Below are 18708 nucleotides of genomic sequence, written 5' to 3'. Positions count from 1 at the left end.
CCTCTCAATTTATAGTTTTTCTATGTCGGCTTTCTGGTCAAGGTTTTGTCTTAAACAACCATGTTGCCAGTGACTGTAAGACGACTCATGTTTTCAATTTTTTTCAATCTCCTTTCTCCGTTATTTTTCCAGGAACTGTCCAGCTTCATTTTCTTCCTCCCTTCATGAGTATACTGTGATGTTCTTTTGACCCCGAATCACTAGATCATGTGGCTTGCTGCACAGCGGATGTGAGCGGACTTGAAAAGCAAACTCTGTCCTCATCAAAAGAGCCACAGGTCGCCTCGTTTATAAAAGAGTAAGACGAAGCATCTGTCGTCAGCCCCTTCCATCCTTGTCGGACACAAGCACGCACGCCAGCTGCAGAGTCCCGAGTGTGTGCACGGCAGCCACGCGCCCCCTTCCTACGTCACTCTCAGCGGCTCTAGAAGAATCGCGAGATCACCAGCAAACCCCGACACCAACGCACACCGGCGGGGAGGCGCTGCGCGACGGCACCTAGGCCCCCCGCGCAGGCGCAGAAGCGGCGCGGGCGCCGCGGCTCAGGCACCGCCGCGGACTCGCCTCAGGACCTCGCGCGGCTGGGCCCGGAAGTGCGTGCGCTCGGCCTTTCCGCGTCCCTCGCGGCGAGCGTCAGGTCGTAGCGGCGTGGTCCGCGCCGAGGGGTCGCGGCCAACTGCTCCTTCGCGGGCCCCGCCGCCGCCGCGCTCGCCCTGCTCCTCGGTGGAGGGAAGATGGTGGGCCGGAACAGCGCCATCGCCGCCGGCGTCTGCGGGGCTCTTTTCATCGGGTACTGCATCTACTTCGACCGTAAGAGACGGAGCGACCCCAACTTCAAGAACAGGCTTCGAGAACGTGAGTGGGTCCTCTGCCCCGGCCCGCAGCGTTCGTCCGCCCGCCCGCCCGCCCGCCCGGCGCCGCCCCCGGCGCCCTGCACGATTCCCTCCATTTTGGACCGGCGCTTTTCCCCGTTTTGTGTTCCCCGACCGCTGGCCGTCGGAATGCACGGTCGATTGTGTTGTTCGGGGGTGGGGGTGGGGGTGGGGGAGGGGAGGGGGATGGGGGGGCTCTTTCCTTTAAACCGCTCTGTTTAACTCGAGAGTCGTGTGTTTTGTTTTGGCGAATCGGTGCCTGACACCGGATCCGTAAATCAACGGTATCGTTGCCGCATTCTTAAACCCTCTTGGTGGCTTCCCAAAACATGCTTCCAAGATATGAGTGAATGCTATAGAAATTGCAGGGGCGTCCAAAGGGCTGCGCTTCCCGTGTGGTTCAGTCTTATTTCATACCTGCGACATCTTCTAAGCGAGTTCTCATGAGGGAAGTCGTGTCACCAAGACCTTTGTGGTCTTTACATTTCGAGGGCCTCCGTATTAGCAACAGTGGAAGAGTAAATTTGTTGGATAAGGAATATTTTTATGACTTATCTAGGTTGCTCAGTCAAAGTAATCTCTAAAGTTAAAATTGAGGGGCACCGGCGTGGGTCAGCGGGTTTAGCATCCAGCTGTTGGTTCCAGCTCAGGCCGTGGTCTCAGGGTCGTGAGTTCCCTCTCGAGCGGGGGGTCTACCTCCCTACCCTCCTTTGCCCTCTGCCCCTCCCCCCACTTGTGTACTTTCTCTAAAATAAACAAATCTTAAAAATAAAATTGATACGTAAGGTACTAAAGCCCAGAAGGTATGAAGGTGTGATTATCCTCATTTAATCAAGCTCTAGTAAGATATTTCAAGTGTTCAGAAGCCCCACGTGGCTAGTGACCTACCCTCTTGGGGGCATAAGATGATCTTAAATCATCTAGAATATGACATCTAATTCTAGCTGTCCTATGTTTTGGGAGGGAAGGGATACAGAGAATTTATCTTATTTACAGTTAGATTAATGGAAGGAAAGCCATTTTGGATTCAGACACTCATTTTTCCAGGCTTAGGTTAGTCATAGATCAGCTGTGTGATTTTAAACTTGCTTAATCTTGATTTTCATAGCTGGTAAAATCAGGTAATGTCCCCTGCCTCTGGTTGTTTTTGTGAAGACGCTGTGTGAAGCACTCACCATCATTGATGACAAGAGAAAGCCCTTCCAGAAATGCCGGCTCTAAGCATAGCTAGAAATTTAGATCATTTTCTGGTAGTTTCAATAATAGTTGGAGGGATGGTGGTGGTGGTTTGGCTACAGAGCTTAGTAAAGAATGGATTAAGCTTTTCTTCCTCTGGAAACACTGTCATCCTGTCGTTAGAAACCTTGAGAAAACTAATTTTTGGTGGAGGAAACCGTAAGAGCTGTCATTTTAGACAAATTGGGAGATTATTTTCAAAGTCCCTTTTCCATCATCTTCAGTCCATAATTTTTTTTTCCTGGAGTTAGTGGCCTAATGATGATTTCAGTGGTCAGCCTTGAATGATGAGTAACCTTGGGCAAGCGACTAAAACTTTCATTTCCCTCTTTTGTGAAATGTTATAGTATGTAGGGACTTTAGTACAGTCCCTGGCATGTGGTAATAAATGGATGTGAAAGAATGTTTATAAATATAATTATTTGTTGATATTTTCTTTAGGAAGTAAAATTTTTATTCAGAGTGATTCTGCAATCTGTAAGTTCATGTTTTATGTGTATGTTTGAAAGTAGACAAAATCTGTTTTAACTTGTTAGGTTTATATAGTAGCACTTGGGATTAATTTCTAGGTAATAACTGAGTCAAGGCCTGATTTTACTCATTGAATGTGTAATTCCATGGTTTTTCAGTCTATTACTATCCTTCCCTTATTACAGGGATAGTATAATATACTGATAAAATAACGAGTAAATTGTTTTATGAAACTAAAGCTAGAAGTTTAATCTTATGCTAGAAATTTAAAGCAACTCATCAGTCTTAAATTTGGTAATTGTATCAGTCAGACATTCAAACATAATCACTCTCCACTGCATTAAAAAAAAAATTATAAGATTGATAGTAATGGAAACTAAGTTTCTCTCTAGTGGGTTTCATTATTATTTTTGTCATTTTCCAGAAATCTGGCTTAGCAAATTCTGTTTATTCCACTAACTTGCCATGTTCATTTTGGAGGTCCCTTTTCTTTTTATGGGAATGTGTTCCCTTCTGTTAGAAGGGATAGAAGGAGGGACCCCTGGGTGGCTCAGTAGTTTAGCGCCTGCCTTCAGCCCAAGGTGTGATCCTGGAGACCTGGGTTCGTGTCCTGCATTGGGCTCTCTGCATGGAGCCTGCTTCTCCCTCTGCCTGTGTCTCTGCCCCCTCCCCTTCTCTCTGTCTCTCTCATGAGTAAATAAGTAAAATCTTAAAAGAAGAAGGGATAGAAGGTAGTGGAAGGATAATAAAGTTATCTCCCAAACTGAGAAGATACTTTGTGGCTGAAAAATGAAGCTGATGACTCCATACACTTTACAGTTTTATGCAGCTTATTTTGCAGGGGGAGGGGTGGGCAGATGACAATCCGGCTGCACAGTTACTCTCCACAAAGTCCAGACCTAAATCCACAGATTTTATAGAGTGAGGGCATTAACAGAAATGGCATTGTTGCAAGATTAAAAGGTTCGCCCACACCTCAGAGGATTTGCATGCACCCAAATGACAGCTAACCTTTCATTAGATATTGTGGCACTGCCTGTGTCAGGAAGAAGAAATGCTGTGTTCTCTCTCACAGATTCATGGAAAGGCCAAAGAAAGACTGCCCCATTGTGGCCTAGGGCCTTTCTAGGGTATGTACATGAAACTCCAAGGGACCTGGAACACGAGGTCTCAAGAGAGGTCAGCCAGTGCACATGTGAACAAGATGGAAGGCCAAAGACAGAGTCGGAGTCGTATTGTCAGTCAGCATTGTTACAGCTTCCCTCTAGCATATGGAGGCGATACAGAATAATGTTTGAGGACACGTGTTCTGAAGTTCATCTGCTTGGCTTTGAATTGCCCCTCTCCCCGCTTAATAGTTAGGACCTTGGTAAACGTTCTCATCTGTAAAATGGAGCTCATAGTAGTACTTGTTTGAGTGTTGCTGTGAGGATCAAGCAAGCAAATTAATAGCCTTTAGAATAGTGTCTGGCACGTGGCATCTAAAACTTGCTGAGTGGGATCCCTGGGTGGCGCAGCGGTTTGGTGCCTGCCTTTGGCCCAGGGCGCGATTCTGGAGTCCCCGGATCGAATCCCACGTTGGGCTCCCGGTGCATGGAGCCTGCTTCTCCCTCTGCCTATGTCTCTGCCTCTTTCTCTCTCTCTGTGTGTGACTATCATAAAATAAATAAAAATTTAAAAAAAAAAAAAACCTTGCTGAGTACTTACCCTCAACCTCTCATTGTTCCTTTGCCTTCAGGTCTGCTGCTTCTGTGTAGCAGTAGTGATATTTAGTAATTAATATAGTATGGTAGCATTATTCTGTGCCTAAGGATACCCTTAAGCAAATTGAAGATAGAATATGATGTGTTCTGTGTCCCCACAGTTAGTTGCCTGAAGATGAACACCCATGAAAGGTAGTTTGTTAGAAAAATAGGCAGTCTTCAAAATTACATATAAGATCAGCCTATTTAATGTATATTTCTTTGTTGAAGCAGCTAGAATTCACTCCTTAGAGTGGTAGCACTTTAGATGTTTTCGGGGCTCGAGTTGGCAAGAGGTACTGGTGTGGTTAAACCCAGTTTGTAAGGGTAGAAGAGAAAAGTTTCCTGGACCACAATAAATTAACTCCTCTCCCTGCAGTTAGGTGGACAGGTCACTGTCTCTTTAGTCATACATTGATTGAGACTTGGATTTGTAGAATACATTAAGGTTTTCAGTGGACATTTGCTTGTTTTTTTTTCTTTTTTTTTTTTTTTAAGATTTTTTATTTACTCATGAGAGACACAGAAAGAGGCAGAGAAGCAGGCTCCATGCAGGGAGCCTGACGTGGGACTCGATCCTGGGTCTCCAGGATCATGTCCCGGGCCGAAGGTGGCACTAAACCACTGAGCTACCAGGGCTGCCCTTGTTTTCTGAAGCTTTTGCTCTTCACAGTAAAGTTAAACATGCCTTATCTTTAGAGAGTTTAAGAGATTTGCTAAAGTCACTGAGGTAATAAGTATTAGAGCCTTAACCTTCCTTAGCTATGCACAATCTCCACATCACTGTGACTAGGGACACTTACTGTAGGTATTTAGCATAGCACAACTTCAGCTGAGTTGCTGGTAGTGAACTATCTCAATACCAGATGCTTACTTGAGACCATTACCGACTCCTCATATGGCACATTGTAAACTAGACCATATTAAAAAATACATGGATGAACTAATTTCATTTTCACAAGCATGTACCATTCTCGGGCCAGTTTTACATATGAGGAAAGTGAGGGACAAGTTACCATAACTTGCCCAGGGTCTCACTGACACTAAGAGCTGGGATATAAACGATGTTCCTGCTTCCCCTGTGCTAAACCCTTTCACATGGAGCATATCATTAGATAGCAATTTTTTTTTCCTTTGAAAAACAATTTTTAAGATTTTATTTTTTTAAGATTTTATTTTATTTATTGAGAGAGAGGGAGGGAGGCAGAGGCACAGGCCGAGGGAGAAGCAGGCTCCATGCAGGGAGCGCGACCTGGGACTTGATCCCAGGTCTCCAGGATCACACCCTGGCTGAAGGTGGCACTAAACCGCTGAGCCACCCGGGCTGCCCCCTTTGAAAACGTTTTTAAAACATTTTGAGAGCACCCGTGAGTGCAAGTGGGGGCTTGGAGCAGAGGTGAGCTAAGAGGGACAGTTGTATTGTCCTGAGTGCATAACCTGACTTGGGCCATCCCACAACCCTGAGATCATGACCTGAGCCAGAAACCGAGAGTCAGACACTTAACTGAGGCCAACCGGGGGTCCCATTAAATAGCAACTTAAGATATGTTAGTCTTTTATTGATTTGGCTTAAGGGTTTTAAAATTTTTAATGTCACTTGCTTTGGAGATACGTAGTTTTTTTCCAAATCAAAAGACCAAAAACTGAGCAAGAGTGTAGGCAGAAGTTTTTTCTTTTCATCAGCCAGCAGGAGTCAAGAATCTTGCAGTGCATTTCTGAACACTGTCCTCCTACCTTCTCATTACCCGGTTTAGGAATGTCAGATAGCTTTCAACATTCAGGAAAGATTGAATCTGTTATATTTCAGTAATAAAAGTTTCTCACAGCAATGGCTTCTTTGCTTGTGTTTTACGTTTCCCTGTGGGGCGGGGCTTGCTCTGCTTGTGGCAATTAATCAGCTGTTGGAATCTTGAAAATTGCTGATCTTGGTGCCCCAAAGGGAAGGTAAAAGCTCTTGCCCAGAAATGTCATATTGTCCATGCACAGCTCATTGATCAGAACCCTGACCCTGAGAATTCAGGAGACGAAGGAAGTAAGAGAGCCCTACTGAGCATTGTTTTGCAAATAGAATGAATAACTGCCACAGTTTGATTCCTTTTAATTCCCATTTTAATAATGGTAAAATGAAAATATTCAATTTCTTGCAGGAAGAAAGAAGCAGAAGCTTGCTAAGGAGAGAGCTGGACTTTGCAAGGTAATCTGTTTTTTTTTTTTATATATATTGTATTATATATTTTATAGAAAGAATAATTTTACAAATTACATCAAATGTATTTCGACAAAGCTAATTGATACCAGACACTGATTTTTCTATTTTAAGGTATAGTTTGTTGTTTTTCGGAATAGTTAACTCAGTTCAACTGCAGATTGTTTGGTCTATCATTATTTCCCCCTTGTTGGCCCAAACAGCAAGACAACTTACTACAAGAGCGTTACTTTAGGGGAAATAAGATGATAGTCTCTAGAAGACAGTTCAAACTTTCTCACTCAGCTGATTCAAAGTAATACAGTAAACATTTATTAATTTAATTTTCCTGGCAGCCCTGGTGGCTCAGCGGTTTAGTGCCGCCTTCAGCCCAGGGTGTGATCCTGGAGGCCTGGGATCGAGTCCCACGTTGGGCTCCCTGCATGGAGCCTGCTTCTCCCTCTGCCCGTGTCTCTGCCTCTATGTCTCTCTCTCTCTCATGAATAAATAAAATCTTTAAAAATAATAATAATAATGATTTAATTTTCCTCCCTTCAGCTTCCTTTAAAAGAACCACATACTATTTGTTTCAAAAGTTACACCAGATTATTCATACTGCTGATCCAGAATCCTACCACATGGCAAATTTAACCTTGATGTAATATGTACATGCAGATAAAAATCCTTTTTTGGGGATACCTGGGTGGCTCAGCAGTTGGGTGTCTGCCTTTGGCTCAGGGCATGATCCCAGGGTCCCGAGATCGAGCCCCATATTGGGCTCCCCGCATGGAGCCCACTTCTCCCTCTGCTTGTGTCTCATGAATAAATAAAAAAATCTTTTAAAAATCTTTTTTTTTTCTTTTCATAGATCCTGTGTTCATAATTATTTTTTTTAAAGATTTTATTTATTCATTCATTCATTCATTCATTCATTCATGAGAGACGGAGAGAGAGGCAGACACACAGGCAGAAGGAGAAGCAGGCTCCACACAGGGAGCCTGACGTGGGACTCGATCCAGGTCTCCAGGATCACACCCTGGGCTGCAGGCGGCATTAAACCGCTGCACCACCCGGGCTGCCCCATAATTATTTTTAATGACTACATAGGTTTCTCTGCTTGATTAAAAAAATGTTTTTATTTTTCATTAAAATCCGTTCCATTGGCTGGATTCCCAGGACTTGGACTACAGGATCAGTGATGATTCTTTTTAAAGATAAAGAAAGTTGAGGCAAAGAAAAATTAAATCAGAAAATGTTATATTTTGTTATTTTGAAATAATCAAGAAATCAACACAGCTAAGTAACTGGACACGATAATAGTGAAGTGAAACTGAGAAGCAACCACTTTGTCCCATTATGTCCAACTACCTTTCTGAACTATGTAGTATGTTCTTAATGTTTCATTAGCCTTTTCTTTCTAAGGACAACCTAAGGTAGATAAGGACATATACTTCAGTATGTATTACAGGCATAATCAAAACCTATGCTGAGATAGTTGATGAAAGATGCCTCTACTTTGAGAAATTTAAGTTTTTTCATCTGTATTGGTAGTGAGAGTATATATTAGTCAGAAACCAAAAACTTCCACTAATAGAAGTCTAGGTTTTTTAATAAAATAGGACTTTTTAATAGGTAGGTTTATGTTTTTTTAGTGATAAGTCATAAAGCTGATTACCATAGCTGGTAATATGTAACAAACTACAAAACAGGGACACAGGAATGGGAACTTATTTACATAAAGCTGCTTTGTAGTAGCTGCTTTTTGTAGCAGTTTTTTTTTTTTTTATTTATGATAGTCCCAGAGAGAGAGAGAGACAGGCTCCATGCACCAGGAGCCCGACGTGGGATTCGATCCCGGGTCTCCAGGATCGCGCCCTGGGCCAAAGGCAGGCGCTAAACCGCTGCGCCACCCAGGGATCCCAACCGCTGCGCCACCCAGGGATCCCTGTAGCAGTTTGTAATAGCAAAGAAATGAGAATTAGCTCAAATGTACAACAACTAGATCATAATTAAGCAGTCCTATATTCCTTCAATGGAATATTCTATTACCATTTAAAATAATCCTGTAGATACATTTAAAATCTATTCAGAATAATGCTGGATGGCAGCCCCAGTGGCTCAGCGATTTAGCGCTGCCTTCAGCCCAGGGCATGATCCTGGAGACCCAGGATGGAGTCCCATGTCAGGCTCCCTGCATGGAGCCTGCTTCTCCCTTTGCTTGTGTGTCTCTGCCTCTCTCTCTGTCTCTCTCTGTGTCTCTCATGAATGAATAAATAAAATCTTTAAAAAATAAATAAAAATAATGTTGGATCAGAAAAACAGTTGACTCTAGTTATATAAAAATCTAATAATGACAATCACATTAATGTAAATATGCATATTTTATGATAGAGATCATAGTACTCCATTTTTTACTTCAGGTTTGATGCACAGCTTTCTGAGAACTGTTCTAGTATCAGTTTGATCATTAAGTATTTTTTTCTTGTATTCATTTAAATGTAGATTCTAAATTAATGCTTGTAAGTATTAAAGAGTAAATTTCTTTTTATCGTTTTTTATGAGTTACTCAGTTTTTTGTTGTTTTGTTTTTAGTGTCATGATTTTCTGTGTATTGATTATATCCCCAGCATGATTTTGATATTATTTATTATTCTATTTCCAAACAGTTACCTGACCTTAAAGATGCTGAAGCGGTTCAGAAATTCTTCCTTGAAGAAATACAGCTTGGTGAAGAGTTGTTAGCCCAAGGTAATATTCATTAAAACTAAGAAATTAGAATTTTTCACACTAATATAAATTTATAGTGATAATGGGATTTTTTTTTTTTTTTGGTGTAGTGGAGTTTTTATTTTTATTTCTTAAATATTTTATTTATTTATTCATGAGAGAGACAGAGAGAAAGGCAGAGGGAGAAGCAGGCTCCCTGTAGGGAGCCCACTATGGGACTCGATCCCTGGACCCGGGGTCATGCCCTGAGCCAAAGGCAGACGCTCAACTGCTGAGCCACCCAAGTGTCCCATGTAGCAGCTTTTTAAAAAGGTTTTCTAAATATTTCAAGACGAGTCATTTAGTAATGGGAGGATTATTTTATTTAAGGCTGGTTCTAGGGGTTCCTGGGTGGCTCTACCAGTTAAGTGCCTCACTCTTGATTTCAGCTCAGGTCGTGATCTTGGGATTCTGAGATTAGCCCCATGTGGTCTCTGCTTGGGATTCTCCCTGTCCCCTGCCCTGGCTCATGCGGTCTCTCACGCTCGCGTGCTCTCTCTCTCTCTCTCTCATTCTCTCACTCTCTCTCAAAAAAATAAAAAGACTGGCTCTAGAAAAATACTTCTCATGGATCATCATTGTCCATAATGTTTTGAGTGAGTTTGAAGTTTATTTGCTATATGATACAGAGACTATGAGTAATCTTTACAAATGAGGGTTGTGGTTTTTTTTCTTTTTAAGCAGTTCAGAGAATATAGTCGTAATGTAATATGTAGATAGTAACTGAAAGAATGTGATCTAGGAATATGCTTCCTCAACTTCTTCATGTAATCTTCAGGTCTTTTCCAATATTTATTTATTGGAAAGAGTGGCTAATGTAAATCCCAGAGAAGGTTAATTTACCTGTCAGGGCCATACAGTGAGTTTATGGTGCTTGATTTCAGTCAGTGATATGAATCTGATCTAGAGTTTAAGCTTTGTGCTTTATGTATTCAATTAAGGACTAAGGATTATTTCTTTAAAACATTACTATTATGAAGTTAAAATAAACTGGCCAATTGGAGAACTAGAATCGGTAGAGTCTTAAATGTATTTGTAAATTTTTAGTGTCAAATTAGCTTTTATTTATTTATTTTTAAAAGATTTATTTATTGAGATAGACTTTCTGCCTGGGGATAGGGAGGAGGGGCAGAGATAGACTCTTAAGCAGGCTCCATGCCCCAGTGCAGAGCTGTTTGGCTCCATTCTTTAAGGATTCTTTAAGATCATCACCTGAGCTGAAATCAAGTCTGATGCTTAACCAACTGTGCTACCCAGGTGCCCTCAAATTAGCTTTTATTAGAAAAATAGCTTCGAAGTATTTGCTGTCATTGATAAAAATGGTTTTTCTTATGCTCATTGCTGTATCATAGACTTGGTATCATGAATGTCATTTGTGATTTTTGTTTTGTTTTTATGGAAAGAATTAAAGGTTTGGAGTGGTGGTGACATGTTATTTTTTGTTTTGTCTTCCCCTTCCCAGTAATTTCTATGCGTTGTTTTTTTTTTTCTTTAGGAAATAATTATCTTTATTTGGGTGGCATAGTAGGCTGATAATATTTACAAATAAAAATGGAAAAGTCTTACTAGAAAGTAATTTTGGCTTTTTTACCTCATTACAATAAGAAAAACATGAGATTTAATCATAGGGTAATAGTAAAGCATTTAAATCCTCATGGAGCTCATTTTATAGACTGTATTACTATCCTTCTCAATCTGAAGCTAACAGCTTTAGTCAACAGATGGCCGCAATGCACAGTAACTCATGGTGGCTGGGAGGAAGGACAGGGAAGAGTTACTCTTTTTCCTAAGCTCATATTCTACACTTTAACTCAACACCATCCAGAGGGTTACTTAACTCTACCAAGTTGCCTTTCTTCTGATGGAAACTACCAACCAAACCGGAGGTTGAAGAATCAGGTTGGTTAGTATTAGGGGAGAAAGTCAACATCTAAGTAAACCATAAACCATGTAAAGGTGTAAGTTATTTAGGCAGTGAACTTCATTGCTTGGCATGGCCTCCACCATCTAGGGGTCTTCCATAAGCATATTCTGTTAACTGAACCAGATCTCATCTCAGGATTGATGTGAATGGGCTCAAGTCTACAATGTAGAGAGGAAATTGTATTGAGTTGCTATGGTGGTTCATTGACTATTTCCAGTATATTTAGAAATAAATAATAGGAGGTGTCTTGGGATTCTGTGTGTTTTACATATAACAATCCAGCAGCTGCCCTGATTTCATTTAATAATCAGAATTAATATCCCCAGATAACAGTGTTGCAGGCCCAAATATTGCCTGTAAATTCATTGGCTTGAGAATTCAGTGGCATCTTAATTTCTAAGTCAGTGGAGCCATTGTGTCCTCTCATGGAAGTCCAAGCCCATGCAAAAGACCTAATTCTTTTGTATTTTCCATTTTTAATGCTTTGTAGAGTTTTGCTTTCTTCAGTTTGAATATCTCAGTCTTTAGATTTTCCCAAATGAATTTTTTTTTTAAGATTTTTTATTTATTTATGAAAGACACAGAGGAGAGAGAGAGGCAGAGACACACACAGGCAGAGAGAGAAGCAGGCTCCATGCAGGGAGTCTGATGGTGGGACTTGATCCCGGGACTCTGGGATCATGCCCTAGGCAAAGACAGACACTCAACCACTGAGCTACCCAGGCGTCCCATCAAGTGAAATGTTATAGCAAGGCAATTCTTCTTCTTCACATGCCATCCTCAGTTCCTTTATTAGGTCACATTCTTATTCAGGGTTGGAAAACTGTGTTTACTGGTTTATTATAAAGGATATGACTCAGGAGCAGCCAGATAGAAGAGATGCATACGATGAGGTGTGTGAGGATGGGTGGGCAGGACATGAGAATCTTCTACTGTCTCTGGATGCACCACCCTCTTAATACCTTGATGTGCTCACCAATCCAGAAAATAATCTTTTTTAAAAAAGTAATATGTCCATTGTAGGATAAGTTTTAAAAGTCCTATCACTCAGGTAACCTCTTTTTGCCACCAGCTTCTTGCCACTTCCATTAGTGTGACTGTTTTTCCTACTAGCATTACTTAAAAGTTTTTTTCTTTCTTGTATTTGCATGTAGTAACATTTAAAATAGTATAAGGATTAGTCTAAAGTGAATTTGGGCCTCCTTTCCTCCTCAGTTCCCAATCTTTGGGTTCTTCTCAGAAAAGTTGGGTTCTGGGGCAGCCCAAGTGGCTCAGCAGTTTAGTGCTGCCTTCAGCCCAGGGTGTGATCCTGGAGACCCGGGTTCTGGTCCTATATCAGGCTCTCTGCATGGAGCCTGCTTCTCCCTCTGCCTGTGTCTCTGCCTCTCTCTGTGTGTGTCTCATGAATAAATAAATAAAATCTTAAAAAAGAAAAAAAAAAAGAAGGAGAAGGGTTCTGTAGTTAGCAATTTCTGTCTAATACACTGTTTCAGAAATATTGTAAGTCTATAAGTAGGAATATAATTGGACATTTTTGCACTTTAATTTCTCCCCTTTTTAAATGTGTTTTGAAGATACTTTCAATACTTGTGATCTGATCTATTCTTAGTAATGGTTTAATAATATCCAGTTATATATACGTATTATAGATTATTTCCAAGGTTTTACTTGTGTGATATTTTTGGTCAGTATCACTTAGAGATATAATGAAGGCTTTAGAGTTGAATTTTTGACAAAGGCAAAGGCCTTCCAGGTCACATGTTATTTTTACATAAATCTTTCAGGCGAATATGAGAAGGGTGTAGACCATCTAACAAATGCAATTGCTGTGTGTGGACAGCCACAGCAGTTGCTGCAAGTGTTACAGCAAACTCTTCCACCACCAGTGTTCCAGATGCTTCTGACCAAGCTTCCAACAATTAGTCAGGTAAGGATTTGAAATGTTAATAAAAGTGGGTAGAACCTGAGAATTAAATATTTTAGGGACATTGATATTGAAAAATTAGTGTACATGTTGAAATTATGAAACTTATCTTGGAATCAAAGTAGAATTAGAGATAGCAGTGCTTGAAACTTTTCTTCCCCTAATATTGACGTGATTGGGCATAAGATCTAGTTGTTGTGCCCCTATGTATGGATCAGGAAATAAGTCTCATAGTACTAAATCTCAGGCCTTGGTATTTCAAATTAGTCCACTGTCAGCTACTGAACCTAGGTTTCTATCAGCTTTTGGGAGCCCGTGCGTTCAGTTAAGTGGCCAGGCGCAGAGGGCAGAGGAGCCAAGATGGCCTACCCTGAGATTATATCCTAAAGGATTGTGGATATCCTCTGACCTCACTTGTCTAAAGGCCCCAGTGCCTCTGCTTCTGCCAAGGTGGACTTTGAGCTTGGAGCTATTTGATTATATCTGTGTAAGACTATATCTAACTTAAGAATTGATTAAAATGCATTCTGTTCATTTTTTAATCTTTTCCAGGGAACCAAAATGAATCTGTTTTTTGGAATAGTTTATTCGTGTATTAATTTCCATAGTTGGTGTGATTAAAAATTGGTTGATTCTTCAAACTGATGTATACTCAGCTATATTTTGGAAAGGGACTATTTTCTTCTGAAAATAAAGGCCCCAAAGATTTAAAGGAAAGAGTTGGAAAATCAAAGATTTGATCTTAATCCTTTTTATTTGTACTAATGTTGATTCCTAGTCTATCTAAATCAGAATTCTCAAATAAATAAATAAATAAATAAACAAATAAATAAATAAATAAATAAATAAATCTGAATTCTCGGTTTAGTATTATCTGCTCTTGCAAAGGCAGCATAGCATAGTGCTTTTGGAAGATGGATCTGAGAGTGAGCTCTTTTGAAATGGCCTCCTTTACTCCATTAACTCATGTTATCTGGAAATATTTTCAAATGCTAATTTTGGAATTACTGTATTCCTTCTTACATGATGACTGAGCATTTTCAGGGCAAAAAGGGAAATGTTGGGAGCATAGAATGACAAGTTAAGCACTAATCAGTATTCTCAGTTTATATGAGAATGAAAAGAGATCTTAAATTCTTTTTGGTTTTAGTTACATAATTGATTAATATGTAAAAGAGTATAATGTTAACCCTCCTTGGATTTTGAAATGGGACCGACAGCAGTATGGTCATTATTTTCTTTGATAACAGTGTCTAACAGTGTTAAATGTTGAAATCTTAGAGTGGGTAAACTTTAGCAAGGTTTGATTCTTTGAATACAAAGGACATTTTTTTTTTCCTTAAAATTTTTTTTTTTTTTTTTTGAAATTGACGTATTGTTGACACATAATATTACATTAGTTTCAGGTGTTGACAAGTCTGTACATTATGGTCTCACTAGGTGTGGCTACCATCTGTCTCACCATACAATGGTATTACATGATAGAGTATATATTCCCTGTGCTGTACTTTTTATATCCCTGTGATTTATTCCTTACATAACTGGAATAAGTTATTCCTGGACCTCTCACTCCCCTTCACTTGTTTTGCCCATCCCCGTAACCCACTTACCTTGTGGCAATCACCAATTTGTATTTATGAGTCTCTTTCTCCTTTTTTTTCTTCATGGTTTTTAGATGCCACATAAAAGTGAAATCAGATGTTGCTTATCTTTATCTTAATGAAATAACACTTAGCACAATGTCCTCTATGTCCATCCATGTTGCAGGTAGCAAGATCTCATTCTTTTTTACAGCTGCATAATAGTCCTTTGTATATGTATACCACTTCTTTATCCATTTATCCATTGATGGACACATAGTGTTGCTTCCCTATCTTGGCTATTGTAAATAATGCTGCAATGACGTAGAGGTGCATACATCTTTTCAAATTAGTATTTTCATTTTCTTTAGGTAAATAACCAGTAGTGGAATTACTGCACCATATGGTATTCCTATTTTTAATTTTTTGAGGAACCTTTATACTGTTTTCCACAGTGGCTTTACCAGTTTACAGTCCAGGCAATGCATGAGTTCCTTTTTTTTCAGTCCTTGTCAACACTTGTTACTTGTTATCTTTCTGGTTCTGGGCATTCTGAGAGGTGTGAAGTGATATCTCATTGTGGTTTTGATTTGCATTTCCCTGATGATTAATGGTGTTGAATATCTTTGCATATGTCTGTTGGGGAAATGTGTATTCAGGTCTTCTGCCTGTTTTAAATTGAATTATTAGGTTTTTTCCTCCATGTTAGTTGTAGTTCTTTATATATTTTGGCTATTAACCCCCTTATTAGATACATAATTTACAAATACCCTTCAGTAGGTTGCCTTTTCATTTTGTTGGTTTACTTTGCCATGTAAAAGCTTTTTATTTTGTGTGGTCCCAGTGGTTTATTTTTGCTTTTGTTTTCTTTGCCTGAGGGGACATACCCAGAAGAAGGTTGTTAAGGCCTTTGTCCAAGAGATTATTGCCAGTGTTTTCTTTTAGAAGTTTTATGGTGTCAGGTCTCACATTTAGATCTTTAATCCATTTTGAGTTTATTTTTGTGCATGCTGTAAGGAAGTGGTCCCATTTCATTCTTTTGCATGTAAGCTGTACGGTTTTCCCAACACCATTTATTGAAGACACTCTTTTCCCATTGGATATTCTTGTCTCTTACAAAGGACTTTTAAAAATTAATTTTTGGAGGGGATGCCTGGGATGGCTCAGCAGTTGAGAATCTGCCTTTAGCTGAGGGCATGATCCCATGATAGGGTATTGGAGTCCCACATCAGGCTCCCTGCGAGGGGCTTGCTTCTCTGTGTTTCTAATGAATAAATTTAAAAAAATGTTTTTTAAATAAAATAAAAAATTTTTCTTTTCTCTTTCAGAGAATTGTAAGTGCTCAGAGCTTGGCTGAAGATGATGTGGAATGAGAAAATGTCAACATAATCTCAATTAAAAATATTTTTAAAATCTTAAGTCAGAAGATGAGCAGCTCTGGGGGAGTAAGGGCAAATAGGCTTGTTATGGACTGTCCTATGCTGAAATCTACCAAAGTTAATTTTTACTTTGTGTAGATCCATTCATCTGTTTTATTTATTTTTCCCAGTGAAAAGTGTATTTTGATAGAAAGCGTTTTCATTTTATAAATACACTATGAGTTACCAAAATATCATGATTTATTTTATTCTTAAAACGTGCAATTAAAAAGTGTACATATAACATCACTACTTATATTAAAAATACTCAGTGCTTAGTTTTGAAAGATAGGCAAAAAAGTATAAGAGAAAGCTGAAGAATGCACGTTTTTTTAAGCTAATACACTTTGCTCTACATAAAACAATTGGATGGAAACTTATTTTGTTTATCAAAACTGAGCATTAAAATTCTTGAGAGATTATTTCTTTCCAATTAATCTCTTAAATATGTGAGATTTGCTGCTGTGCTGTATTAATTCCTCCCTCCCTGTGTATTTGTCTTGAAATGTTTTGTTTAAATTGGTGGGCTTAATGTGTTCTGGATATTTATCTCTTTGTATTTAGATGTATGTAGTTGCAATTAGCACCGGGAATTAGATCTATGTACATCCTTAATCTAGCCATGTGAGCTTCACCAGTTACTGTCTGCCCTCTTTCCTCAAACAGTAAGGAAATTGGTCTGCTAATTCAGAGAAGTGTCCCTTTTAGCTTTTAATTCATTTGGTTTTATTCAGCATCTTCAAATCCACCTTCGCCTGAGGTATATATTTGTTTGGACAACCAGGCCTTGCATTTTTTTTACTCTGAAGTTTGCATGCTTGCCTGACCTAGTATATCTAAACCCACTTGCCCTTTTTAAAAAAGATCTAACTTATGTTGCTTTTCACTGAAATTTTATGGTTCTGTCGCTACTCTTGTAAATCTGAAACTTAACCTGTAGGGTAACTGGGATGCTAAGCTTGTAAAATGTTCTCCTTTGCTTTTATCTTCAGTGTATCTCCTTAATCCTCTTTCAGTCTTATTCATTTATCTTGTTATGATGAGAATAAGGTGTAATCTTGTGACTGAACACTTGCAAAGAAGGGAGATGTTCTCAAAATAGTGACATGTCATCTGTAGTCACAGATTGAACATCAGGTCTGAGAATAAAGATCTTGGTACTTACTGTCATCTGTTGAACTGAGTAACAATTCCTCCCTGTACACATTGCCTTTATTCTGTCTAGAAATCTGGAGAGATCCCGAAGACTTATGTACTTGTATATTTTACTTAATTTACTTACAAGTTGTCCTTAACCTTAACCTTGGGTTTATGTTGTAGTTGGGATATAGAGGAAAGAGTTTGGAGCATGGTTTTAAGTTTTTGCTTCTGGACAACCCCACAGCCTTTGGCAGTCACATACATCTCTGAACTTACCCCTAGTATTCTCATCTATCAAATTAGAACATCAGACTACGTAACTCAGACACTTAAGACTTCCTTGTGTACCTTCCAGGTTCGTGATCCCTCATCCTTAAGCAGCATGCTGCTTTTTTTTTTTTTTTTTTTTTTTTTTTTTTTTTTTAATGACACCCTGTGTGCTCTTCGGTGGGGATAGGGAGATGACCAGTGCAAAAATGCTGGTTAGCCAGTTTTACTAATAGATCGCAAATCCAAAGCAGTGTAGTGGTGATTGGTCGGTCACAGAGCTAGGAAACAGTCTTTTGTCCTATACCCACCACCACCACCACACCTATCCAGAGGGAGTATTCAGACCAAAGGCATTCAGAATATAGGTCAGAGTTATAGGGGGTGGGGTGGGGGAGTAAGGGACAGACAGCTCAGAAAGAAGGAATGGGCCCAGAAAAGGACTGGCTGGAGGTTATGAGCAGTCAGCTTAGCCTCGGAGGAGGGTATGAAGGCTAAATGCCCTTGAGAATTGTGTGATCTGAGCTAGCTGGGTACCACTTGGCTTTCTGAAAAATAACTTTGATCTAATACTTGTTGAAAAGATTGTGATATCTTTCCAGTATAGTTGGTTATGCATTTTCTTATTTAAATGATAGCTTTTGTGCTTTAAAATTAGGTGCCACTTTGAAAGGTAGTTGTGTTTGTTTTGGTTTGGTTTGGTCTGGTTTGAAATTTTAAAAAAAGCCTAGGGACGCCTGGTGGCTCAGTGGTTCAGTGTCTGCCTTCAGCTCAGGGCGTGATGCTGGGGTCCCAGGATCAAGTCCCATATTGGGCTCCCTGCATGGAGCCTGCTTCTCCCTCTGCCTATGTCTCTGCCTCTCTCTCTCTCTCTCTCTCTCTCTCTCTCTGTGTGTGTGTGTGTCTCATGAATAAATAAATAAAATCTTTAAATAAAAATAAAAGCCTAACCATGGTTTTTCCCCAGACGTTTAATTGCTGAATACAGTTTCTTGCCTAAAGTTCTCCATGGTGACGGAAACAGGAAGTAGGGGTGATGCGGGCCAAATGGTGCTGAAGCCAAGATTTAAGAGCGTGATGACAGCCTGAATGTGCCCATGCACTGATGTTGCACACTTTATAGAGTCTTTGGAATTCGAAATCCATATCAGTGCACCGTGGTGTCCTTCCTTGGGAAGGGTTC

The 18708-nt window shown here is 39.8% G+C and overlaps 1 protein-coding gene and 1 non-coding gene across 2 annotated transcripts; both read left to right on the top strand.

Annotated features, from left to right (window-relative positions):
* The first annotated feature begins 522 nt into the window (after positions 1–522).
* TOMM20 (translocase of outer mitochondrial membrane 20) lies at positions 523–17288 on the top strand. Its single transcript, XM_055308998.1, has 5 exons — positions 523–855; positions 6469–6515; positions 9173–9254; positions 12981–13123; positions 16029–17288. The coding sequence occupies exons 1-5, from the start codon at positions 735–737 to the stop codon at positions 16071–16073; spliced, it is 438 nt and encodes a 145-aa protein (XP_055164973.1). The 5' UTR covers positions 523–734; the 3' UTR covers positions 16074–17288.
* On the top strand, positions 1166–1300 carry LOC129499286 (small nucleolar RNA SNORA14). The gene has a single exon (XR_008662335.1). It is a non-coding gene; the product is annotated as a small nucleolar RNA SNORA14 (small nucleolar RNA).
* Positions 17289–18708: the final 1420 nt, after the last annotated feature.

The sequence above is a fragment of the Nyctereutes procyonoides genome, unplaced genomic scaffold (assembly GCF_905146905.1).
Source record: "Nyctereutes procyonoides isolate TBG_1078 unplaced genomic scaffold, NYPRO_anot_genome, whole genome shotgun sequence".
NCBI lineage: Eukaryota > Metazoa > Chordata > Mammalia > Carnivora > Canidae > Nyctereutes > Nyctereutes procyonoides.
The sequence above is the reverse complement of the archived record's forward strand: the minus strand, read 5'-3'. Positions and strand labels throughout refer to the sequence as shown.

Bases quoted from the DNA above. Each gene is read 5' to 3' on its own strand.
- TOMM20 (XM_055308998.1), top strand. From the start codon at position 735: ATGGTGGGCCGGAACAGCGCCATCGCCGCCGGCGTCTGCGGGGCTCTT. The intron at 6,516-9,172 runs GTAATCTGTTTT...ATTTCCAAACAG, and splicing joins AGAGAGCTGGACTTTGCAAG to TTACCTGACCTTAAAGATGC. The intron at 13,124-16,028 runs GTAAGGATTTGA...TTTCTCTTTCAG, and splicing joins AGCTTCCAACAATTAGTCAG to AGAATTGTAAGTGCTCAGAG.